Consider the following 27,373-nt stretch of genomic DNA (forward strand, 5'->3'; position numbering starts at 1 on the left):
CTTCAACCTTTAAAATTTTAAGAGCTGCAAAATAACTCTACCAGTCAGGAGTTTAACGTAGATAAAATGACCTGAAGAAAGTGGCCGGGAATGTGCCCCGATCAACCAGACGCATACGATGCGTCGAAAGAATATGCGCACTCTTAAGACTCTAGTGGTGCCTGTGCACGGGCGACCCGACGGGTCGAGTAAGCTAAAGAATTAACTACTTTTTCTCAAGAGAAACTTTATTTGCTGAAGTACTACAGCGCTGGATGCGTGGTATCGCCCATACAGCTAGCCGCTCAGGTTCGGAAGCACGGTAAAGGCCATTTGAATTAGGTGTGGCCGGCACACTGCTTTAGTCGCGGAACAAAAAAAAGCACACACACCTTTGTTTCATTAGTTGACATGTACTGTTTTCATAATATGTCCACAGTCAACTTTCACTAGAACGCTTGTTGCCGAGAAGGATGAAATTACAAATTTGAACGGGGTAAGCTTAATGTGCCTGCAGGAAGAAATATTTGTGTTCGTCCATTCCCACTTGTTGACCGACTCGAATACGTACCTTTCGTTCATACCCCAAATTGATCATGAGTGCCGAGTTCATCGTAGTGCTCTCCCCGGAAACCGAAGCTTCTCAACGTACACCTTACACGTGACGAAGCTGGTGGCGTAAAAGCCGATAGCGCAGCGACAACGTCCACGGATTCGCCGCGGTTGAAGTTGCTCTTCACATTCGCTTCCGGAATGTATTTTTGCAGCGGAATAGAGCACAGCGGTAGGCCGTCGACCTTCAGCCACCTAACATCGCAACAACGAAAGGCACACTACGTTAGTATTACACTCATTGGCTTTGACGCCACTACCGTCACAAACTGATGCTGGGAGAAACGGAGCTCGCACATACCAGTGCGAGAAGGAGAGGGGCGCGGCTCCTTCGTTCGAGGCTTCGTTTTTTCTGGCCAATAAAACGGTCTGTAAGCTTGCCTTTTACAGCGAAGCTGTCTACGGCTAGGATCCGGGAATTTCTGCATGGCGTAACGTCGACAATAAACAGTGGTGGGTCGATCCGGGTGGATGTGCACTGTGCCCTGCTCTCGGGACAAAGGAACGACAACACAGTAGGGCGTTTATTGCACCTTTTATACACCAATCTATAGCCAGTCGGATTATTATCGAGAAAACATGCTGATGGGTGCGCTGCAAATCGAGGAAGTCGGATTCACCGCGACCGGATAGCGAGCGAATATGTTCGCCCCATGCTGGACACTAACGCCTGGTCGTTCGCGCGTACGGTGACGCGAATGGTGGCGCGTTCGAGCGATCGTGCTCGTCCATTCCGGTGTAGGCTTCGCGAGACGGCCTCGCAGAAGCATGGATCGGCGCACGCGCGGAACGTCCGCGCCACCAGCCGAGCCCGAGTCAAAGAGGAAGAGCCTACTACCTGTCGCGCCCGACCTACTCCGCAGCCAGGAGGCGTCACCAGCCCAACACTTGTGCCATCTTTCGTAATGCGCCGCTACCAGACTGACCGCCGCCGGCACCAAGCTTCGCGGAGAGGTCGGATTACAGGAAACGCGAGATGTGCAGGGAAAATAACATCAGAGAGGACGCGGGAGAGTCGCGCATCGCCACATCCCTCCTAACTTTATATCACTACGTATTCCGGTGAACTATGTCACGCGGTCTAACATAAACGCGTGCTACGGCAGAATTATAAACAATGATGAAAGTTTCATTAGGAGAAAAGATCAGTCAATGCTCCCCGCCGGCTCTTTCATCATAAGGACGAAGAACTGTTGGCTGTCCTGCGGACAGAATACTGTAAGCGAAGACACAATTCATTTGACGAAACGCAGAGAGAACAGTCCTGAGGTGAAGCGCTTCTAGCTTGCTAATAATCTTCTCGAGGGGACGCCGAAGAGAATAAAAGGAAGGGGATGTGATGAGCGATGAAAAAGTTAAAGAGTTGGATTCGCATATTACGTGTTCGTATCCAAAGCAAGATTACACTACCTCTATTCTAGCTCTGTGTTTATTAGCATTCATAAGAGGGTCGAAGTCTCGCTTTGCTGAAATTATGTCTGGCCACAGGCACAGGAAGCGGGGAGTCAAGAAGGCTCCACTAAAGTGCAAGTCGGTCAACTTGCGCGTCATGACGCGTGTTATTTTAAGCATGCGGACTGGAAACCAAGGGTTCATGCTTGCTAACAAAACAACTTGAAAAACCGAGGAACGAAAAAAATATGCAGACAACATAAGCGTTGAATGCGCAACAAGAAGTGTATTCTGCATATAGTTTACACACACACACACACACACACACACACACACACACACACACACACACACACACACACGCACACACACACACACACACGCACGCACGCACGCACACATAGACGCTCATGATTGCTGACAAAGAAATTGTTTTCATTTTTGAATGGCAGTGTCCAATTTGTATATATAGTCCGGTTGTGTCCAGAATAAATAATTTATGGCGAATTAAGCGCTTTTTCTGTTAACATTGGTGATGTCCTGTTTTTAGTTTTGTTTCTGTCTTAAGCGTCAATCCATAACAGGTAGGCCAGCCTTTCTGAGACAGCCTTTATAAGGCCGCCTTTCTGGCGTTCGTCCTACAGGTCATATCGCGCAACCTTAGCGGAAGCTCGCCGTGTGAATGAACCAGCACCGGACGGCCAAAACAATGAACTGTGAGAAAGGACGCCGAAAGTAGTATGCAGAATTAGCCAGAGAAAAATGTTACAAATGCGACAGCTGTGGGAACAGAAAGTTCCTGTTCAGCAATGCCGGCGAGGAATTACAACAAACGATTGATGGCCTTCGCAGAGATGCTATAAGAGTAGGGTTCATTATTTATATGAAGAAGACAAAACGAATGTTCCATAGTCTGTCCACAGAACAAGAATTCATGATGAATTCATTCCATGGTAGCCAAAATCATTGCCAATGTCTTGGAACTAGTATCCGCCTCAAAGTGAACAAATGTACTGGTATGTTAATTATTGCTCGTATAATAATGAATCCAACTGAGTCAAATGTAGCGCACGTGACTCTTATTAAACGCAACGTAACCGCTATGTTACCTAACCTAATAAATTCAGTATATGGCTAGAGTAAACAGTTATATTTTTGTGCGACCTTAAGTTTAACGAAGGCTTTGCTGTTAGCTTCATCACAGGACCTTCTACTTTTAGAAACACTCAGGTACTGCTTACCAACCATTAAGCTTTAGCGGTCAGGCTAAATCATCTACAGCTCAGTCAAAATGCCCCTGAACAATCCCGAACTGCAGCGCTCGGTAAAAGTCGTGTAGGCTTCATCGATTTCAAATCGTCTGTAATGCTCCCGAAATATTCCAGGACGTCGCCATACGTCTCAGTAGGGAGCGAGGCATCTCCCAAAGGCTGTTGACTTAACCAGCCATCGTCTAACGTGTAGGTGGGGCATTGTGCCGGCAACAGGTTTGCATAAACACCGACACGTGCTGTTTTTATAACGGTTAATTATTACATACACACGAAGAAACCCTCGTGTTCCGAAGTTCGCGATCCGCTCCGTAGTACTGGCGGGATGGAGCACATGATAAGCTGATACATTATATTTCTTTACTATTTCTGGAGCAAAATTTACATAATACCTGGAAACACCTTGCTACTAAATGTTACCATCTCGCTGTGGTTGAACTAAAGACAGGGCGTGTGGAGCAAAACATTTACGCGAATATCTCCTTGCATGCGACGAACTTAATAGAGAGCAAGCCTGTCAGAATTGTTCTTCGCGAATTAGAATTTCATAATATGTTTCCAAACGCCAATGAAATATCTTACCATATTTTTCGCCCGTAAATAACCAGCCTACTCATTTGAAGGCTCAGCACTTGTAGGTATAGCAGTAAACGTCGCTGAATTGTACCAGGAGTAATGCTATAAATGAGGAGAAACAGCTATTAGTGTTATTATTATCCTGGGAGAACTCTTTGAGAAGCGTCCTTTTTAATAATATTGGCTTGCTCTTTTCGTGAATTCGTCCCACTGTAGCTCTGCTGCGTTTGATCCTGATTTCTGGCTGTTTATTTTATTGCGTGCTTTTTTTCTTGCTACGAGGGTAAAATGCATTGATTATTTAGTCCGTCAACTTCCCTATGAATTAGCACGTAAGAAAGGCGTTTTTTTTCTCTTTCTGTAAACGTCTTACACTTTGCCGGCTACCGGAAAAAGGCAAAGGTCAACGGCAGCTCCTTGGGACGCTTTCCTCAACCCAAACCGATTAGACATTTTTGTGTTTTGTCACAATTGAAGTTAATTGAATTTTGGGTTATTACGTGCAAAAAAAGAAAACACGATTTGATTATGAGGCACTCCGTAATGGGGTACTCCGAATAATTTTCACCACCAGGGTATCTTTAGCGTGCCCTCAATGCACGAGACGCGGGCGTTTTTTTTTTCTTTTTTTTTTTTTTCATTTCGCCCCCATTGAAAGGGCGCTGCCGCGGCCGGGGTTTGCTCCGCGACCTCGTGCTTAGCAGCGCAACACCATAGTCGCTAATCCACCGCGGCTCGTTTTCGTCGCAATCCTCGAAGCATAAAAAAAATAAAACGAATAAATTTACTATACGCTAATGATTACTGTTGCTAAACGCTTTTTCAGTCAGCGCACAGGTAACATAGTAGTCGCAGTTATGGTTACGTGGGTTCTGCTTAACCTCGGTGACGCAGAACGGCGTCGCCTGCTCTGCGCACGCTTCTTTCTATTGTGTGCCCGCACTCCTTGAGTTATAATGCGTTTACGGCTAGTCTAATGCTCTCTGGTGCGTTATGCATGCGTTTACACGTGTTTGCATTTGTCCCCTGGAAAATTAACTTACCTGCCTATACTGAATGACCAAAAGTACCATACTTGTACTTTTGTTGGATATGGGACCTAACGTAGGACCGGGCCCCTCGGTTTTCTTGCTTGTCATTCGCACACAAACCCACACACGTGTGTGTTCATTTCTGTAAACGTATGAACATGCGCCACAATCACCCTTACACATTGAAATGACGCGCCATTAAGATATATATATATATATATATATATATATATATATATATATATATATATATATATATATATATGTACACCACATATAAGTCTGCGCACCACTTCCTGCGCATGCCCACAAGGTAGCTCTTTATGTGACGGAGCTATTGAAGGCTCACTGACAGCTCCTCATTTTAACGCGACATCATTAAGGTCGCCGGGACGCAGAAAATCTGGCGTTGACATCCCGCGTCTACAGTCTTGTGAGCGACAAATCGTTCTGAACCACGCATACCCAACAATGCAGGCCTTCTATGTAGCGCAGAGACGTTACTCAACTAATTTAATTTCTCAAAGTTAAATGCGTCAGAAAAATCCTAAAGTATGACTTGCACACAACCCACAGATATGGTAGCGTCGGAATGTAATCTGAATATACGAGAAAGCATAATTCTGTTACGCGGAAACTCAAACACAACCCCTTTTCCAGCGTTTCTATCATTCATAGAGCGGCGCGCCTGGTTCCTTGCAACCCCATCCAGATGGCGCTCGCATCCGCGTCCCACGCAAGAAGTCGCGTTTCTTCCAGAAAGTTCGCCTTTTTGTATAGCATTCGCTGACAGCGTTTTCCCGCTAAACTTTACGGTTACATAAGCTGCAGCTGCCGGGAAGCGTCAGAAGCAGCCAGGGATCTTCGAACGCTATCGCGTTCCACTCTTCAAGGCGAAGCTTAAGTTTCCTCCAATTTTTTTCTGTAGCCGCGGTTGCAATTACAATTTCATTGAAGCTCGACCGAAGGAAAGGCCAACACTCAAAGACAGTTGTTCTACGGAGGCACTTATTAAGAGCGACATTTTCTCGGAAATATATTTCACTTACTCGGGGGGAACTTGCGTAGCATATGATAATCAGAGTATCCTCGCGGAGCCCGCTCGAACGCTAATCGCGTGGAACTGCAGTGCCAAGAATAGGGGAGCGATCATTTGTTATAACGTTCGGCGCGAAAAAGATGAGCACGCGAGAACAACGCCCTTACGCCGGCGTCCACGGGGTTTCAACGTAGCACCGACGCGCAGACGGTGTAGGAAGGTCATAAATCGAGCCCGCGCTGCCAGTTCTGACGTTAAACTTGCCCGGTTTTCTCGCTCGAGTGCGCATGTTTCCTCAGCGCCCCCTCGGCCGAACCAGCCATGTATTGAAAAAATGCTTGTTTTGCCACGTGCTTCCAGAAATAATTAATCGATGCTTGGCACCGTATTGTATAACCCTCCATTCTGTTTTATAATACAAACTTTCCTTATCATCCATCGCGCCGAGCGCTCAACCATGTGATAGCAGCGGTGGGAAAACCCGAAAAAAAGATTGAAATACTGCGCAAAAGAAAAAAAGAAAGAAAGATGTATTGTTAGAAAACGCGGCATCTGGTATAATTTTCGATGCTGTCCCGAAACTAGAATATCAGCTTTGACAGAGTCTTTTTTGGGGGGTGGGGGTGCAAGCCAAAAGGTATGCATTAGCCCGTGGCTGCAGTTATGTTGAGATCTCGTTTGTCGTACGGAGGATATTGTTGCCACTTACAGAAGTTGGCGCCTTGCTCCATGGAGCAATCACACACATTTACAATGTGGAAATAAAGACTGTTGTCTTACGGGCAAGAAAACCACGCTCTGATTACAAGCCGCGCTGTAGTGGGGGACTCCGGGTTAATTTGAACTATGGAGGGTTGTTTAAAGTGCACCCAAAGTGTGGTTCAACAGCGTTTTTGTACCCGCAACCGCGGCAGTGCGCCCACCATGGTTAAGGTCGAACCCACGACGTCGTGCTCTTCAGCGCAACGCCATGCTCACTGGCGCAGATCCCTTACGCATTGTGCAAAAGCCGATCAGCCCGAAGTCTACGGAGTGAGACTTCCTTCACTTTGTTAGATATATATGTTTCCTTAAAAAAAGTCGCCGATGATTACGCTTCCCTAATACAAAATTTGGGCGCTGCTCCATACGTGTTTTCTCATTTCAGGATATATTGGCTGGCACGGACAATTTGTCTCGCGAAGCACGTTGCAGACGGAGCGAAGTGTATCGCGAGAGACAGCGCGTGGTTGACGCGGGGGCACGATTCATAACCGCCGCCGACGAGACACCTCCGCTCATGCAGCGCTTCGTTTGCATACAGACGACGCACGCTACTCTGGCGCCATCTCGTAGTCATCGTCACCGGAAAGCCCGTCTTTCGCGGCACTACGCTTTTCTTTTCACACTTTCGCCGTACCCTCCTCCTCCGCTTTCCGCCTCATGGTACCGCTGAACCCTCCTCCTTCGCTTTCCTCCTTGCGCTCTCTCCATAATCGCCGTATTTCATCTTTCGCTATGCTGGTTCACTCGGTTACGAGGGACAACGCCGACGCTCGCCGTTGGAATGGGCGCCCTAAGAGCTGCGCTCAACAAAAATATATATGTTCATCAAAGAGCGGTGCCGTTTAGTGGCTGCACTTGTCTCGACGTCACGTAGTGGTAAGGCCGGCGCACGCTTCTGCCCTGCAGTCGTCATGTCGCTCCTCTCTTACCAAGAGTTTAGCACTCATATTTACGATAGCTTCCCAGGTGGTACGCTAACAACGTGCAAAATAAACCAGCAATTCTAACGCCTGCCCTGCCACCCTCTCTCCACATGCGTGTGTCCTTGAACCGTTAGAACGAAGTTTCGTCTCAGCGTTTTACCAATCACATTATTTCTTGCAGTCGACACTTTGTCAATTTACCGAGGAATAGCTTACCATTAATGACTAGCTGCAATAAAATTTCAGTCTGGTTAACTGTATAAAACAACTCTCTAAGCTTGGCCAATGTGCAGGGCCGTTAAATTCCTATTTATTAACTGCCTTTCAGTAGCCCCGTAGTAGATGACGCTGGCATATACTGGTTATCAGATATGGTACAGATCCCAGAACATTACCTCCGAAGTCCTCAGCATAACGTTAGTTCTAAACGTTCTGGTTTCTGCATTCTTTCTAGCGATCAGTAGTGACTGCGTTTTTTTTTTTTTTTTTCGGTATCAGAAGTGTCTGTTCTTAGCTAGATTTCGTGATCCATCTATTCCTATACCAAACAAAATATTTTGAGCTGAGGCTGCTGTAAGTATAATTTTTGAAGCTAGCCTTTTAACACGGTCCAAAATGTTGTTGCAGCTGATCTTTAAGGCTATACCCTTCTGGTTTACAAGGCTCGTTGTCATTTCTGCGTATTATAAGTTACGATGAATTCGTTTTTTTTTTCCTTCATCTCTTTGCACAGTTCCTCAGCAGCCACCGGTTATTAAGGACTCCCAAGGCAACCAACTGCGTGCCACAGCAGGGCCTTACGCTGAGGGCGACACCGTGATGCTGACTTGCGGTGTGCCAGCTGGTATGAAAACTTAGTTTAACCTTGCCGTTTCCCTCTGAAATCCTTCGATGTGAAAGCGTTTGCTCCTTTCAGTGTCTACAACACTAGTCCTCGATTACTGGCTCGCAACATCGCACTTATGCATTTGAATTCAGCGGGTTTCGTCAACTCCCGCTCCTATCAACCCTAACATGCTACTTCACCAGCGATTCGGACTCTGGCGCCGTGAAACAACTGTATTGCGTGTTGAATGGGATAGGACGACGCACTTGCGAATGCCTATTCGTTCCCAATAGGAATTGCCAACCGTGCGGAGTGCGTTTTGCCAGGCATGACAAGACAATCGGGCGCCTTCTTTGCCACTCCCCATCCTTCGATGCTGAACGATTCGCTCTGTGAGCTAGACTCACTGTCTTGTATAACATACCTAGCTCAGAAAAAAGGGTAGTGGGAGCTTTAAATAAGTGTATAATCTTGCATGTACAAAGTCACAAAAGTCCTATTGCACTTCGTGATGATGACTGCACTCTAGGAACGCTTGTTACTGTTGGCGAACGTTCCTTTGCAAGAGTGCTCATAATGATTGCCTCTTTATTGTTTTTCTTATCTTTTCATCTTCTTGTTTGATTGCCTAATTTCCTTTTTTCAAAGGGCAGCGTAGCCAAATGAGTACGTCCTTGGTTTACCTCCCTGCCTTTTCTTCTTCGTTTCTCTCTCGCACCATTCTTTTTTCCTTGAGTGTCATGGCACAGACTCCGATGTCAACAGGAGAACCGTGGCCTTCAAGTTCTTTTCAAAACAGAAGCGATATGATGACCCTGGAGAGATGTTCTCCAGATGTGAACACCCTTCCTGAATATGTTTCGTGAGCACATGTTAAGGAATCGTTATCCTTTGATGTCTTATTTCTCATTGTAATGTTATCACTTGAATACGTCACGTGTACTCTGCCACAGCTAATGTATCCGTGATTTGAAAAACGAGAATGAGATGCCGAAAGCATTTTCCCGAGGTGCAACGGCAATCTGTCGTAAGCAGTGCATACAGTAATACTAAAACGTTTCGTGAGCGAGGCAGGAAGAGAACAAAAAAGCATGAAATGGCAGCACAGCCGATCAATAACACGCCCGCTCGGCTACTGTATGATTGAGGAAGGATGAAAAGGGGCAGGAAGTAGAAAGGAAACGTAGTAAACGCACGAAAAATGAACTCGCATTAGCATTTACTTCGCGGTCACAGTCGGTCGCAAATTATACCTTTGTTTGGAAAGTGCTGTAGCACTCCTTCTCACCTACCTGTCTGCACCCAGTTATTTTGTAACTAGGGTGCTAGGTAGAGTTTCGAAATTTTGAAATCAGAGCGCAGTGGTGGATGTCTCGGTGCTCACCATGTGAAAAAAAAACGGCAGTATAACACGTGCTTGCTTCACCAGACGAATCCATCCTACGCTCCTCCTCCTCCCATTCCCAGAACAACAAAACGAGCCACACAACAGCTGTGCCAGCTTAGGGCATAAACTCTGACAAATATTTCGAGTGGAGGAAGGAAAGAAATTACCACAGAGCATTAAAGCCAAACATATCGGCCCAACGCGTGATCGTCGCGTGAGACTGCGCGGTAGGTTTTAGTGCTCCCGCTCAGCATCAAGAGCCACGACAGGTCAGCCGCGCAAGTGTGCATCGATTAAAAGACCATCGGGAGCCAAACATTATCTGCCGATGCGCTGAGTCTCAGAGGACACACGTTGAACCGATAATGCGAGAAAAAAACGCGCCGGGAATGGCTTCCCATACGGTGGCCAAGGCAGGACGCGTGATGCAATGCTCTCTTAGTTTATTTCCTTCTTCCGTACTATTTCGCCTTTTCTGTGCGCAGCTAGCCACAAACTGACGCTCGCTTGGAGGCGAAACGGCCAACCGCTGGGGTCACCGCCAGCTACCGTCGCGACGCCCAGTGGAGGATGGGAGAACCATCTCGACCTGGGTCCTTTATTCCGCGAGGACTTGTTCGCGAACGTCAGCTGCGTGGCAACCAGCGACGTCACTCTGCCTGCGGAAAGCTCGGTGCTTATCGACATGTTCCGTAAGTACGTACAAACTGCACAAGTGGAATGTCTGAGTCGTGTGACCAGTGCGCGGATGACGCTTCTCTTCAAAGTTATTTTAGAACGCGCGATGTGCCGTTACAGACAATCAACTAGCGCGTGACGTCTTAACTTGCGATGTTGCGGCACTCGCCACCTGCGCTGAGAACCGAAAGTATTTTGTTAGTCGGTCAGAGTTTTGCATTGGCGCATCGCGTACAAGTTGCGCGTTCCAGATGCGCCAAATATGGCTTCCAGGTGTAGTGTATAAAGTAGGCGTTTATCTGTGGCAACGTGAGCAAGATCAAATTTATTCAAGTTTATTCATTTGTGTGCTTGACTGGGATGTGGCCGTGGGTGCTTTAAATTCTTACGTGCTTATTTACATTTTCTGAAGCTGGGCTTTTTCTCCGCCACATTTGGTTTGACTTGCTCTTTTCTGCTGTAGGCTAGAAGGTAACCACAATATTAGTAAGGCCTGCCACTTTTTCCGTATGAAGTTTATTGTGATATTGTGCTGTGTATGTATGCGATGTGATATTACTTGTTCCTGGGGCGTTTGTAGTGTTTATCTGATTCAGCGGCCCTGAAATATAGTGTTCGTAAACCTGGCAACTATAGTCAAACTTCTCACATTGCTCCTTTGTTTTAATGCGTCAAATAATCATTTGCGAAATTACTAAGGCTCGCGCTTTGCTTTTCTTTCTTCTTTCATTCGTTCTTCTTAGTTCACTTATTCCTTCATCTGACCTGAACGTTGCTTAAAAGCCTGACCCAAGCATATTTAGTCACTTCACTAGGTGATAAATTTTGTCGCATTTATTTATTATTTATTTCGCAAAATCTATTAGGACAAGCTCAATATTTGTTTCGACATGCACAAATATTCCCCGGTAAGTGTTCGTGTTTAGAATATAAACAATATAAAATTCGTGAGGCACTAATTTACGATGACTATCCAAGTACGCTAATTGCCCAAACTGTTCATGTACCAGGCGAATACTACAGCCCCGCTCCTCTCTCCCGCTTCCTTCTTGACACGCAGCGCCTTCTGGTGGCGCCGCGTTTAAATACATACATACAGTGTGACTGAAGGTGACGTCAGAGAGTTTCGCTGAAAAGCGGCACTTACCCATTCGCACATGCCCAGTGGCACACATACAAGAATTGCCATCAAAGATGTTCGAGGGGCGTCACATACGCAATGACACATGTATAAAAACACACCCACGCGAGCGGCCCAAATTTTTTGGCAGCACTACCTTTACAAAAGCAGAGAATTGTGAGAGTTTCGTGGTTGGAGGCAGCACAAGGGACGGGGATGAAGGAACCGAGACCACAAATGCGGCGCGGAACGAGCAAGGTATGTTCGGAAAATAAAATAAAATTCATGCGCACTGAGCGCATCACGTGATTCACAATCAAAAAGCCAGTTACAACAAGCGGCAAAAAAAGCAAGGCTGACATCAAAGACGATGTCAGGTTAAGAAGCTACAGCAGTGATTGGTACAAACTAAACGCAGGCATGCCATTATCCTAAATCTGACAAAGGTATTTTACACTCAAGCAAAGATAGTGATAGCTCGCTGACACAGGTGGAACCTTTCTTCCTTACGTAGAAGGCCTCCACGTATTCCCTCGACACCTTGTATTGACGCTTGGACATTGAGCGTTATACACGCGGCCTTCAAAAACAGTATTGAAGCCACAATCGTTACTTTACTATCTCGATCACTTTGAGCGTAAACACAGGAGCGCGTGACTTTTTTACTTCGAGTGTAGTTTAGCCAAACCGCAACATTGTTTTGCGCCTGCGTAAGGACAGTAGCCTTCTTTTACGCGTATTACATCATCGGAGCGCTTGCATGTCGTCTGCTAGGCGCGTTTCTTTCCTTCAGTGTGGGTCGCAGCTAACTCAGAGGCTACACCATGCGGTTGCACGATAAAACGGTGCGTTCCTCAACCTGGTGATCGGAGCTAAAAACCGCGGAGTATTTTTTTGCCGCTGTCATTTCTGCGGGCAAATTTTCTCTTACGGGAATTTAAAGAAGCGAGAGAAGCAGGGTGTCTGAACGAAGCTACAGACAAATTTCTTCATTTTGTTTGCATTTGCAAATAGTTCAGGCACAAGTACAAACTTAATAGCTGCTGGCTGAGGTTAACCACTGCTTCCAACGGGATACCTGGTGAAGCATTCTTCCGCCGTAACAGTTTATGCAGTTCTAAACGGGAGTAGATTGTAGACAGTTGGCACTAAGTTTACGTCTGCTCTCAGATTTCCCCACTCAATCTCAAACAAATGCGCACCACTAGTGTGCAGTGTTAGAACAAATGGAGGTTCCACCACGGCTTCTCTCATGCACCCCGATGTACGTTTTCAAGAGGCTAATGCTTTGCTTCTCGGCCGTAAAACAGGATGCGGCAGACGACGAGAGCGATGGCGTGACGTAATGCGCGCCAAGTAATAATTCCTTTACGCTCCATCTACTGAGCACGCGGGAAAACTTTCAGCACCATCATTAGACTGTGCTGATAGCAGCGAATGCCACGGACTCCCGTGTTGAAGCTCAAGAAGATCAAGATAGTACCTTCTTAACCTGGCTTCGTCTTCGGTGTCGGCCTTGCCAATTTTTTGTCACTTCTTGCCGTTTGCTTTTCATTGTTATTAACGTTGATGCACTCAGTGTATAAATAGATTTTCCGTTTCAAGAATAAACTTTCAGTTACTAATTCGGTGCCGCGTTTGTCGTCTCGCTTCCTCTGTCCTCGTTGCTTTTGCTGACCCATACCGTGCACTACATGTGAGATCGGCTCACATTTCTAGACTGCACAATCTCCGAGATGGGTCATAATTGTGATGGCATAGGTAGATAGCCCGAGAGAATGCTGGTCTGACATGCAAAGAATGCTTTTTGCATTTCATACTTCCATAATTACTTTTCTTAGTGCCGCCTGCCGAAGTTTTCCTCTGGAGCTGGCATCATGGCGATGTCGATGCCTCCGGATGGGTCATGGTCGCCCCTTCGACAACTGGAACTACATCTTCGGCTAGGGCTTCGACATCCGTTCTTGAGTCTAAGACGGGTAGCTCGCACCTCTCCCAAGGAACATCTCGGCCACCAAATGCAGATCCGGATTCGGCTACCGATTTCTACGCTCCGCGCAGCTTCGAGTGCGAGGTATCTGGAAGCCGTCCGCCAGCAAACATCTCATGGTTCCTGGACGGAATGCCGTTGGACGTGCGCTTGAGTCACACTCGCACCCGAGGCAACGTAACGGCAAGCGTGCTTCTCCTGCCATCTCAAATGCACGCGGGAAAGCTCCTTGAGTGCCGGGCTAGCAACGACAATTTGCGAGACCATCGAGGAGTGGTCAGTCGCTACTTGGCTGTCAATGTGTCAAGTAAGTGTTTTCAAGAAGACAGCAAGCATTTGCATTCACGAGACATCTGTAAAATTACACAACCATGCGTCTTGGATAAAGCGCCATTAAAACCTGCCTAAAGGCAGTTTTTTGTCCTTTTTTCTGGGAGGGGGGCGAAGGAGAGGAGGAAAGAGAGAGGGGTGGACTGTGCCTATATGTATATTGTGAGTGTTTATATGTTTCGAGCTAAATACCTTACCCGGGAAACAGTAAATGCCGTTAAAGGCGAATTTCATTAAACAGAGGCGCCCTAGAAAGTATCCCCAATCAGTAACCTGTACGAGGTGACCGGTAAGTAACTCGCTCACCATTTTAGAATCCTCAGTGAGTTACTATTTACAATAAACTGCTATTTACAAATTTAGGTGAACCTAAAATAATAACAAAAAATGGCAATGTAACATGTTTCTTTCAAGCACCGTACTATGCGGAAACGTGCAGCGACCGTAGCAAGCTTTAGCCCGTGGCTTTGTAATGCCGGATGAAAGAAGCAAGAAGAGAGTGGGACAGGACCTTTAAGTCTGATTCTATGGGTCGTTATCAACCACATCCCGTCAATGTCACGACACCTGTTTGCGCTATGAGAGAGCGCTTTTTTTTTCTTCCTTGCTTTCTCTGCAAAAATTCTTTGAGGTCACCGGCGTAACAATTTTTAGGGGAAAGTGACAAGGAAACGCTTGCCCTTGGCATAAGGCAGTGTATCGATGGTAACGAGGCGGGGTGTAAAACCGCTGCGTGAATTAAGCCTAACTGTACCACACGAAAGCAGTATAAGCTGGATGAGCAAAGGGAACGTGACTCAGACAGGCTAGCCAACGTTTCGATAGGTGAACCTATCTAGGTCAATCTACCGAAACTTTGGTTAGCCTGTCAGAGGTATCTAGGTTCACCTATAGGAAAGTCCACCAGTTTCTCACAGACGGCTGGCTTACCACTGTTCATCTCATTTTTATCCCACAATATGTTTGCATCGGTCGGCCCTTTTCTTCACCTCGGTTCAATCTAACAGAATTCCTTCGTTTGGACGAACTGTTTCTGATATTTTTTTTTACTTTCCTTTGCGTAGGCAAGCCAGAAGTGAGCATCAAACTGGGCACCGGTCTCAATGCTAGCCGCATCACGGAGGGAGTAGACGTGTACATGGAGTGCTCCGTCCTCGTCACTTCGAGAATCACCGACGTTAAATGGAGTCGTGACGGCCAAGAGCTCGACGCGGATCTGACCGAGGGCATTGTGATGACTTCTCGCTACTTGGTGATCCGCGGGGTGACTCCCGGCCACACCGGAAGCTACACGTGCGGAGTAACTAGCACCCGCGGCGACACCGTCGAGAGCACGCCGCTTCTCATCCGCGTCAGATGTAAGCAGCTATAGTTACCCACTGCGGTGCCTCCGTGACTATGTCGTTCGGCTGCTGAGCACAAGGTCGCGGGTTCGAGTGCCGGCCGCGGTGGCCACATTCTCATAGGGGCGAACTGCAGAAAGGCTGATGCGCTTGGGTTTATGTTCGTGTTAAGAAACACCAGACTTCCAAACTTAATCCGGAACCTTCCACCGGGACGTGTTTCATGGACCCAGTATTACTATACATCCGTCCGTCCGTCCGTCCATCATCTATCTATCTATCTATCTATCTATCTATCTATCTATCTATCTATCTATCTATCTATCTATCTATCTATCTATCTATCTATCTATCTATCTATCTATCTATCTATCTATCTATCTATCTATCTATCTATCTATTCGTTCAATGATTCAATCAACCAAGTAGCACGTTTGTGAACGTCTTTAGGGGGCCAAGTGCTAAGCAAAGTAGGCAGCACAGAAGGGATGAAGGCGGCACGTTGATTATACTCTAGGTTGAAATGGAGCCATTCTGATTATTTTAGCAGCCCTAATTCTTCGTCCAATGCTTAACTACATTCTGTATCGCTATGAAACTCCTTAAACGGAAAACATCCATGCACGTATGCCACAAACTGAGTAAACATACTCCTTTTGCGCGTAGGAAAACTCTTGGAAATGGAGCTGAATAGGAAGGCAGCAGTTTTCCAAGGGAAAAAATTGTTCTTGTAACGCCATAGATTTTACGCGCGTGCACTTCGCCGGTAGAAAAAAATGAAAAATATAGAACAATTAGGGATTAAGTAGAAACTAATTGCTGGGTTAATCCGCCGAGCGATATTGACATCATGTTTTGCTGCGGCAACACACTAGCTTTATTTGCGCGCCCCATTGCATCGTTTTGTAGAGCTAAACTTGACTGCTTCACTTGTCAGCCTATAGGTTAGCCTAAAAGATTTTGTAGTACCGCTCTTTCATTAGACAGCACCGTACGAGCGCAACTAAAGCAACTCTGCTCAATACACAAATGCGCATCGCCTTTCACGGGCGATCGAACGCCCCTCCCCCCCCCCCCCCCCCCCCCCCCATCGTCCAATACATAACTATATTCTGGAGCGCTATAAAACTCCTTGAACGGAAAACATCCATTCACGTATGGAACAAACTGAGTAAACATGCTCCTTTTGCACGTAGGAAAACTCTTGGAAATGGAGCTGAATAGGAAGACAGCAGTTTTCCAAGGGAAAAAATGTTCTTGTAACATTAACCAAAAGATTTTTCACTTGTCAGCCTATAGGTTGGCCTAAAAAGTTTTGTAGGACCGCTCTTTCATTAGACAACACCGTTTGTTCCATACGTGAATGGAAGTTTTCCGTTTAAGGAGTTTTATGGCGCTCCAAAATGTAGTTAAGTATTGGACGAAGAATTAGGCCTGCATCGCAATGTTACATGGTTTCGTAGAGCTAAACTTCACTACATCCCTTGTTATGGTTGGACGAATAACTGCTCTATGGAACATGGCTGATACCCATGAACCCACATGCGCATCCTGTTCAATTTCTTTACCGCCACCTTGCTCCTATACCCGCAAAATTAATTTTCTTGCCCAATTTTTATCTTCTTCAAGTTGTAGAATAATTCGACGTGGCACTCCATGGGTTACCCTCCTGCTTAGTTCAGATAGCGTAAAGATTGCTCCGGAAAAACACTGGTGTCAGGTTTAGTCCCCTAGCCCTGGATGAAATTTTCTTCAATTTCGAAGCATTCTTTCCGTCATACGCGCATGTACGGGTTTCCACTGTATATATTTATGCAATACTCCCGGGTCACTGGCGATGTTCCTGTTTCCCTAAAACACTGTATATGAGGCTACTTGGTCATATAACGGCAGGCTTTCTCGTTTTCGAGGTTCACCTAATGTCAAGAACTGCTAACTAAACAAAGTTTAGTTAAAACAGCTTTAACCGCGCGGTGAAAGCTGTTATATTAGACGTCGAAGGTATTCGGCTATTTAGTTTATACGATCGACGCGGTTTTCCATATTCGAGCCGCACGTCAGTTATGTGGGAAAAAAAAGTTATATAGACAGAATGTTGTGCTGTTCTGCTCTGGCCACCTAGCGTTTTCACTTTTCATCCAGACTCTCCCAGGTGCGATTCTGAGGAAGATCGCATCCTGCGTGTTGAGAAAGACGCAGCCGTCAACGTCACCTGTGATGTGCGAGCCGATCCTAATGTAGGCCTACGCTATTTCTGGCTCGCGGGTGACGCTGCGGAAGTTGCGGAAACCACGAGGAAAAGCCAGCCCACCCGGCCCGAGCAAGCGAATGCACCGCTGGTGACGGCCTCGGAGCGCCTGGAGATCATGGCCAATGCTTCGCTCTTCAATGCGGCTCTCGCGTGCTGGGCGGAGAATGCTGTGGGAACTCAGAGGAAGCGCTGCCGATTCAAGTTCATATACAAGGGTACGTACGTAATTAGTCGTTCGAGACCCTTTTCGCGAGACACAAGTTACTTCAGTGAGGCAAAATTAGGAGTGTTAAAGTGGGAAGAAGTGTATTTGAGTGGAGTGTGGGAAGCCAGTCATGTGGTAAAGGTAGAGAAGGGATAGGTGAGCTTGGAAGATCGTATACAGGGTGTTTCAGCTAACTTTAGCCAGAGTTTAAAAATATGGCGATGCACTCAACAACGACGCAGCCAAGTGCATGTTGTTCACTTTTGTATGTAGTGTGTCAGGCTATCTTTTGTATTTTGCTTCATTGGATAATTATTCAAGGTTTTTGAACCAACCTCAGAAGCAACGAAGCTAGGAAAAAAATTCAAGTTGGAGAGTTGCAGACCGGTTTACAAAGCGTTCGAAAAGTAGTTTCTCTCTCTCTATCTATTAAGTATGTGTTTTTCGGCTTACTGCGGATGCCAGCGAAATACAAAAAAATACCACAACCTGACTTGCGCATGGTGATTGCACTGCTGCCGAGCGTTCCACGCACAACGGAACATAGCATTTAGCTGCGTGTGCTGCCGCTGCATCTGCTTATCGCTATCACGAACCGCCGCGACCGAAGCACATCGCTGGCGTAAATCGCACAGCCAGCACCTTCATCACTCTGCTGTCGTCTTTTGAGCGGCAGCACGCCCTGCTAGATGCTATGTTCGTTTGTACACGGACAGTTTGGGAGCGCGGATAGTTTGGGAGCGCGGAGCGCGGCAAGCGGATATGTCACGTGATATTTTTTTAATATTTAGTGGGCATCCACAATAAGCTTAAAAAGACTAATACTTAATATTTAGAAAGTTAGAAACTTTGTAATCGGACGTCTTGCAGAGCGCTGTACAACTTTCCAATTGTAATTTTTTGTCTAACTATCTAATCAAGCAAAATACAAAAATAGCGTGACACGCTACATGCATTTGGTCGTGCCGCCTTATATGTATATATATGTATATATGTGTGTCAACTGATGGTTGTCCGCTCCGGAACACAGTCACTTGCACTTCGCTCCTTGAATCGTGGACCCGGAATGACAAAGAGGTGTGACGTAATGCTAATGAATTTCTCTCGCATTTACCGCTAACTCGCAACTGTTTTTTACCAGCCCTCTTTTTTGTTCGAGCTGCAGCAGATTGAAACAGCTTTCTCAAGATTTTTTTTGTAGTGAGATCTAGCCCTTCAATCATTCCAACTGTTTTCAAAAATTTAGACGATAAACCAAATATGACGAATTGCGCTGATGAATACACTTTCTACAGCAGAGTTATTGTTACTAGGCACAAGAATTCTGAATCACTTTTCCTTTTCGCCTTTCGTCAGTGATCTGAGTGGCCCTCCATCGGCGTTGTCAACAGGACTGGCCGGTCGTGGATGGCGAATGATAAAAAGAATGATAAATGAGTGAAAAAAACTTTTATCGTATAGAGATCCCGGATAATTAGACTTCCTCCTTAAGGAGTGCATCCAAATCCCCAAAAGGAACTCTCTAACTCCTCCTCAGTAAACATTAGAGTTCTAGCTGTTTCACGAAGTCTTTGATCACTGATATCACTGATCAAGCTTATGTCATTGCAAAGCAATGGAATTTGTAGTGATACCTGGAAACAGCGTCCATCTCCCGTATGTGCAGGAGAGGACTCGCCCAACCTTACGTGCACGGTCGGCAATTACACGGACAGTTCGTTCTCGCTGACATGCTTCACACCTCTTGTCAACGGCACGACGACGACGACGACGACGACAAGGAGGCTGAGACAAGAACGGCGACTCCGAGTACAGGTGCTTGACACTAGGAGGGGCAACCGGTCTGAACGGAGCTTCTGGAGCACGGACCTGGGTCCGATACTCGTCAACCGACTCCGCTCTTCCACCGATTACTTGGTCGTGGTTCGAATGCCTCCTGATGCGAGCTTCCGGACCTGGGTGCGCACTCTGGGCCCAGCTCAAACCCTGATTAGTCAAGGAGGTGAGACTTCACTAACACGAGACGCTTTAATTTATGCTCCTTTTTTGTAGCCTAAATCTACACTACGCGGTTGGAGCCGAGCTTCGCGTGCTTCTGCGCCTGCCATACTGCGCATGCGTGAGAGCCACGTGACGTCACGAGAGGCGCAGCTACGTCGCCCTCGCCGCCGCCGCGGCCGCAGCCAGCGCGCGCTCCTCGCCGCCGCCGACTGCGGCGCATTCCAGAGGTGTGACGTCGCAGTCTCCGCAGACGCGCCAGCGCCGTGTGCGCCCGTTGCTTCATTTCCGATCGCGGCACCACGCGGCACTGCGCATGGGCGAGGAGGGCGCGCAGTGCATATATGTGAGCGGGAGAGACGGTTGATGTTGGCCAAACAAGGCCATAGCAGGATAAGCTAAGGTTAGCAAGCAAGGCAAGAGATTAACCAAGCATAACCGTACCTTTACGCTACGTATATCCTGGCATAGCTGAGCTAAGCCACTGCCAATTTTTTGTCCTGCAGGCTAGGTACGACGTGTAAAAGAATTCACTGAAGTACATCGTCGACTCCGCTTCGAACCTGCAAGACTGTGTGACTTAGCGCTTTTTTTTGCATAGGTTAATTTGTCTTAAGGTAATTTGTAAATTATTTTAATTGTCTTTCAGATAAAATGTAAGACATCGACCTGCGACTACGTCACCAAATCCATCTTGTTTCTCTGTCGAAAGTGTTCTAAGTTGCTTCGGCGAGAGTTGACGCCTCTGATTTTCGCCTCGCTCGAGGATTTTAACTTTCTTGAGTAGCGGCGGAAAGTAGTGCATTTATGTGGAGGTCCCTGTATTAAAACGTGAAGAATTGCGTTACATTTTGTAATGCTAGTTCCCGGGCCACATACTGTAAAAGGGAAAACGAAAGGGTAAGCTCTTTATTGAAATTCGGAGAATTCTGCCGGTGCATCTCTTGATGTCTACGTGTTGTTTTGCATAAGGTAGGAGATAGGAAAGAGAAAGACCGTTGGAGGAGGAAGGCGAAAAATAAAGAAAGAAAAGTTCAACCAAGGGTTGAAGCTAAGGAAGACAAGGTTGACGCACGTTGCGGTTCATATAATTCGATCATTAAATGCTGGATTATAGCTCTCGATTCTGTCTTTCTCCGTCTCTTTTTTCATATTAATTTTTCATTCATTTCATATGCTATTCTATCCTATTTCACGCGGAATTACGTCGACACTTGGTTGACCTTTTTGTTTTTACATAAGAAACTAGTCAGGCCGTTCCTGAAAATGGGGGAAGTTTATACTACAATGAGGCCTATTTTGGACTATATTAACGCTATTACCCGCTTACTGTTGTTTTTAGCAACTGTGCGACTACTTCTTGCTTCTTGTGGTCTCTGCCGAAGCCGCCACCATTGCCTCGCACTAACCCTTCTTAATCCAAGCGCATCCCTTCAGTTTCACAAAAAACGTGCTGTATGGCGGCTTTGCCTCAACATGTCCATACCTGTGGCTGTGCACCCTTTATACGGGTGTAGAGCAATGTGGTTAATTTTCGACTATATTGGTAAGTTTTAGCGGAATGTTGCCATACATCAAGAGGGTTACCGTATACCAGTTGGCAAGACTGCGCTTACGCAAAGGTTAGAATGTTCCGGTATAATTTACCAGGATGATCGGCCATGCACCTCGTTTGCTCAACAACATGGCAGCATCCAGACTGTGTGCTTTGATCCTTAATCAACCGTGAAACTTGCTCTTCTTCGTGGCAGCAAGGAATAAATGGCAAAGTCGGCCGTCGCTTAGTGTAATCTCACGCCGAGTACAAAGTATAAGCGCTATGTTGTCGTTATTACTGAGATCTGTTGTTTGTTTAGACGCTGCTAGGCCTAGAGGTACGCCATCAATGCGGGAAAATGTGTCGGTTTCCATCAGATGGCGTCACAGCATTTAGCGTCAACCTAAGCTGCACAATCATGTGGTGCCATCTGTTAGATGGAAGTCGACGCACTTTTTTGCATCCTTGACCTGCGATATTGAGTGGTGACAGCGCGCGCCGTCCCTATAGGTCTAGCAGTGACAACAAAAAAAAGAGAAAAGAAAAAAAAAACCAAACAAAGAGCGCCGAATGGTGGCTTTGCCTCAACACGCCTCTAGCTAAGGTGGTGCACACTTAACAGGGATACAGTGCAACCTTGTAAATTCACGACAATATTGACGCTAATTACAGCCGTACCGTCAATTTTACCTACACTGCGAATAATTGTTGCTTCTAAACTAAAGCTTATAATTACTAAACCGCTGAAGCCGCTTTTAGTAATTATTGTCGCCTGGAAGCCCTGCTTAGTCCAATCGAGGTCGCTCCATTCACCCAAAAGTGTGTCATATGGCGGCTTTGCCTCATCAAGCCTGACACCACGGTTGTGCACTTTTCACAGGTGTACAGCGCAGTGCGGCTAACTATACATATATATATAAATATATAGATATATTGGCGCTAACTACGCCTGTACTGTTAAGTTTACATCCTCTGCGAGTAATTGTCACTTTGCGTCTTGTTAAGACCTGACCTGCGCTTTTGTAATTCTTGCGACACGCGAAGACGTTTTAAAGGCGCGATAATGTTACAAGATACCCAGAACCCATATATGCCAAACCATGTGATCAGCTAAGAAGACCCTGCCTTCAAAACAAGAAAATATATGATCAGGTTATGTACAGGTAAGACAAAGGTGATGACGCTGATGTAAACAAGCTAGAGCTTGCAAATCAGGCCAATGTCTTGAAGGAATATCAAAAGAAATATTGAATCTGCTTTAAAAGCACAGGACCTAGCATTCGTTCAAGAAGTAGTGGTTCTTAGAAAGCATAACTCATTTTACTGAAATATCAAGTTATCAGTTTTTTTTTTTTTAACTTGGACATTTTGACAAGCTTTCCTCGTGGTTTCTAACGCACCACAGCTATCACAATGCAGGTTGGTGATCTGTTCAAGGTGGTACAGGCACACTAACCCAAGCTCCAATACATTGTTAAGATATGACAGTGAAGTATACATGGTGAACACGAAACCTTCTTAACGACTCCCTCTAAGCCATTATCCTGACATTAACCTAACTTTACACTATCATATCTCGGATTTCTCAGGGATCTCTTAGGGATCCCTGAGAACCTCACATTAATAACGTTTCTACTGAATTTTGAATGCCTAATTTAACCCTCCCGCAGATGTCAAGAGGAACACTCATTACGGACGCTGGGCACTTGCCCTGAGTGTCGTCGTGTTGGCGTGCAGCCTGGCTGTTACTCTGATGGCAGTGATCGGCATCTACTGCATACATGCCCGCAGAGGGCAGACGAGGAAGAGACGGAAGCCACCGGACAAGAATTCCAAGAGCGACCTCAGTTTGAATGGGCGTGAAGACGTTGACTCTGTGCACATTGGAGACCACAAGGCCTACCTCGCCACGACGGATAGCTGCTGACAGCTCAGAGCTCACGTGCTGTGTAAAGTGTACTGAACTCAGATCGGTAGCAATCGATATCACAGGGAAGAGCTACGGATATTTCCTGATGCGGAATGCCGTTTGGTGATGCGTGAAGTAGATAAGGAAGGGAGCTTCGCGGACGCCAGCTGACATTATAGAGTTTCGGCTCGCCCGTACACGTATGAACGTTTACGGAATACAATGTTACCGGAACCGTAGACGGCACTGGCAACGCTGGTAGCGACACATTGTGATAAGTTGTCAAACCTTAACGCGTGAGAAGTTTTTTAGCTGCGTGGGTGCTCTCGTCGAAGAAGAAAAAAATAAATGGTGTGTTAATGACCACGTCGCTACCGAATCTTCATACCAGCAGCTACGTATACTATGATTGGTCAGAGCAGTAGTGCTTCTATGTGCTCTCTGGTTAAATTATATGCCACAAAATGGTGCAAACAATGCGGCGGTTCAATTTTTTGTCTCCCGTAAACCGTGAAGGGCAAGGCGTTTTACGGACAATCTAAATCACTCTAATGTATTGCGATAACGGCGACTGAGGTTCCATCGTCCGTACTAAGTGAAGGTTGCTAGCACCAAAACGACCGTTCTTTTTTTTCAGATGAGGTATCTTTAACTAAGTATATTTAAGTACGCGTATCTTAGGGACTGCTGCGTTGCTTCGAGGAAGCTAGATTCTGCTACAGAATGTGACTGCGTGACATGGGGCTCAGTGTGACGCTGTATATCTGTGTGCGAAAGTCATACTGAGTATGCGACGCTTTGACATGATTTATCACGACGATAGACGGACACGAGAATAGTCTGTATAGTTCCTGCTTTTCTTTTTCTTCTCCATCTCACTTTACTTTTCTGACATTTCTTCTATCCTTTTCGTGAGCACGCGGTGGCCTATGGGAGATATCGTCTAGTAAACGTGCCTTTATTTCCTTATCTTTCATCTTTCTGTTTATCTCTCAGGATAGGCATGCCGCTTCTCGACTGGGAAACAGATAACCTCACAGCACAATTGAAATTAGAATCAAAAACACGAGATCTGTGTTCAGCTCTATACCCAAGCCTTGTGTAGGGCTCATCTCTCTTACCCGCACCAGTTTCAATTTTTTGTTACACGTGTGGGGAGCAAACGCGCACTTCGTGGAGCTAAGCGTTCACTAACGAAAACCCCAGTAGATGAAGAGGCCATCGGAAAAGAGTCGCCCCCTTCCAAACTTCAGAACTCTTAATGACATGATGCATTAAAGAGATCCACCCAAGGCATCTATGCGGTTTTTTTTTTGTTCTTTGCAGAGACGAGTCCAAACTAGTATACGTGAAAGCTGCCCCCGTGCTTCCGCTTACCCTCATAGTAAATAATGGCCCTTAACTTGAAGCCAACGCTTGACTTCATCTCAATGGCGCCTGGATGAACGTGCCCGTGACTTTCATTGTGTTTCCTTCGGCACGTTCACGTCAGGCTCCATTTAAACCAAGTCAAGCATGGGCTTCAACTTCAGGCGCAGTTCAGAAAACGGGGGTTAGTAAAAAAAATTTTTTTCTCTTTCACTTGCACACCAAGAAAAATAAAAAGAACATGCTCACTTTTATCTCTCGCCATGGCGAGTACATTTCCAACAAAATATAGAATAGAACCTTCTTCGAGTGAATGCCTAAGTAATATTGCAGTTTGAGTATTTGCATTGCTGAATTATCCACTAATGAAAATTTGCTCTGGCGTATCAAAAACGCTACTATAGGCTATGCATTAGGTTTATTTCCACGTCTAAACCAAGATTTTGAGGCACAAAATAGTATGTATGTATGTATGTATGTATGTATGTATGTATGTATGTATGTATGTATGTATGTATGTATGTATGTATGTATGTATGTATGCATGCATGTATGTGTGCGTGCATATGTACATGCGTGCGTGTGCGTGTGTGCGTCTATGTATGTATGTATGTACGTACGTGTATGTATGTATGTATGTATGTATGTGTGCGTGCATATGTACATGCGTGCGTGTGCGTGTGTGCGTCTATGTATGTATGCACGTGTGTGTATGTATGTATGTATGTATGTATGTATGTATGTATGTATGTATGTATGTGTATGTATGTATGTATGTATGTATGTATGTATGTATGTATGTATGTATGTATGTGTGCGTGCATATGTACATGCGTGCGTGTGCGTGTTTGCGTCTATGTATGTATGTATGTATGTATGAATAATGGATGGATGGTTGGATCGGGATGTTACGTGCCAAATACTCGATTTGATTATGAAGCACGCCGTAGTGGGGGATGCCGGATAAATTTTGACCACCAGGGGATCTTTAACGTGCCCCCTATGCACGGGCAGGTTTGCATGTCAGTCCGATCGGAATGTGACCGACGCGGCCGGGATTCGATCCCGCGAACTCGTGCTTAGCAGCACAACCCCGTATAGTCGCTAAGGTAACGCGGCGGTTGTACGTACGTACGTACGTATGCGCGCACGCAAGGTACTCGCTGGTGCGTTCCTTGAAGAAACACGTGGCTCACGCGAGGTATTAGATGTACCACAGCGAGTACTACGGACACCCAACGTTGCAGAACCAGTGGTACCTTTAATTGGTACCATAGCGTCCGGAAATGATCCCCGCCGACGTAACGTTCTGACAGCCACTTTCACGCCTCAACTGGCAAAGCCGTTGGTCCACTTTTTTGCTTGAAGAAAGCAGTCAGGTAAATAAACGCGTAAATTCTGTCGTTTTTCTTGTCTACAGTCTAGTCCAATACCGTCAGTCGGCGAACAAGAAGACCCACAACACGGCGTAAACGTTCCTGCGTGTCGACTTGTCTATTGAAACATTTGCTCACTGCTGAGGTGTCACCTGTCCGCCATTGGCTGGTAAATTCAAGTTTACACCAGCAGAGGCGGGAAGCTGCTTTGTCGGCTGAAGCGAACTCTCTATTTGAAATATGGTAAAATAATGTTATTTTGCCCCCTACGGTATGTAGGGTTGCGCACATTTAAGCAATCACTACATGAATATTTAAACACTAACATATAAATAAACTTGAATGTTGGCTTGTAAATTAACATCTTAATTTTAGCAGTCCCCACCATACCTTACACGTGTCACCTTTTTCTTTCCTCGTAAGGCTGTAGAAATATTGAATGAATTAATTCTGGGGTATTATGTGCCAAACCTATGATTTGTTACAAAGGCACGCCGTAGTGGTGGACTCCGGAATAATTTTGACCACCAGGGAGTCTTTAACGCGCCACCAATGCACGGCACGTGGTGCATCATTAAAGGTGTATCGAATTCATTATTTACTCCTCAGGGCCGCTGCAAATGCGTGTATTTCAGATCACCACGACTGCGTATTTTCGATTTATATCCTCTTCCACGAAGGGCTACTCATGCGTGAGCTGCCGCTACTGTGCGTAGGAAGCTAATTATAAATGCTTATTTTTAAATCGGCGGCATCCCGCAGTTACGTTAGCCCCGATGCAATCATACCGTGCAATTATATGGAAAAAACACGCACACACACACAAATTTGGGAGAATACGTGGCAAGAATTTTTCACCGGCCTGTGTTCCACACATTCCGAGTAATATACTTTTTTCTGTTTAAAGAATGTACTTCACCGTTTCACCGTTCACCGCACCGCACCGTTCACCGCACTTCACCGTTCACCGCAAAGCTCCACTTATTATTTTGTCCTTCCAAAAATTAAAAAAAAATAAGGCAACATTTTTTAATCTTTTTTTATATCCTGCCCAATATATAAACTTTGTGATGGACAAATCGTCAGTCGTGAAACAGAAAACGTAAATTTAAAAAAAAGAAAAGATGCGCGGTTTCTCCCAAACGCGAAGCATTTGAAAGCAACAGCAACATTTATCCTGGAGCTGAAGGCGTCCCCGAACGCGGGGCATAATGAGGAGCGCCGCCAGCAGCCGTCACTGACGTCGCACTTCATTGGCGCACGGGAAGAGACCGAAGGAAAGCGAAAGCCGTCGGCGTTGGTCAGTGGCCGAAAAAACCGATGGGATAAATTCATCTTGTCTTCTACAGTCCGTTCTGCTCGTACCAGAGCATGCGCTACGGCGGGGTGTGGGCACAGCTGCTCGGCAGGGAGGCGAATAGAGAGCTTTAGAGTAGGCGATGCAAGTAGCTTGCGTACGTAACTAGG

The 27,373-nt window shown here is 46.0% G+C and overlaps 2 protein-coding genes across 2 annotated transcripts in view; both read left to right on the forward strand.

Annotated features, from left to right (window-relative positions):
- Positions 1–10,654, forward strand: part of LOC140215368 (uncharacterized) — a 66,816-nt gene extending 56,162 nt beyond the window's left edge. Inside the window, exons 2-3 of the mRNA XM_072285960.1 lie at positions 8,322–8,432; positions 10,287–10,654. Of these exons, the coding sequence (XP_072142061.1) occupies positions 8,322–8,432; positions 10,287–10,618 (443 nt within the window). The 3' untranslated portion in view covers positions 10,619–10,654. The remainder of the gene's footprint in view (positions 1–8,321; positions 8,433–10,286) is intronic.
- A 927-nt stretch (positions 10,655–11,581) lies between these two features.
- Positions 11,582–23,525, forward strand: LOC129381278 (uncharacterized). Its single transcript, XM_055064009.2, has 5 exons — positions 11,582–13,896; positions 14,984–15,277; positions 17,405–17,728; positions 19,385–19,720; positions 22,924–23,525. Exons 1-5 carry the CDS (start codon positions 13,506–13,508, stop codon positions 23,178–23,180), a joined length of 1,602 nt encoding a protein of 533 aa, XP_054919984.2. The 5' UTR covers positions 11,582–13,505; the 3' UTR covers positions 23,181–23,525.
- The last annotated feature ends 3,848 nt before the right edge of the window (positions 23,526–27,373 follow it).

This window comes from Dermacentor andersoni, chromosome 1 (genome assembly GCF_023375885.2).
Source record: "Dermacentor andersoni chromosome 1, qqDerAnde1_hic_scaffold, whole genome shotgun sequence".
Lineage (NCBI taxonomy): Eukaryota > Metazoa > Arthropoda > Arachnida > Ixodida > Ixodidae > Dermacentor > Dermacentor andersoni.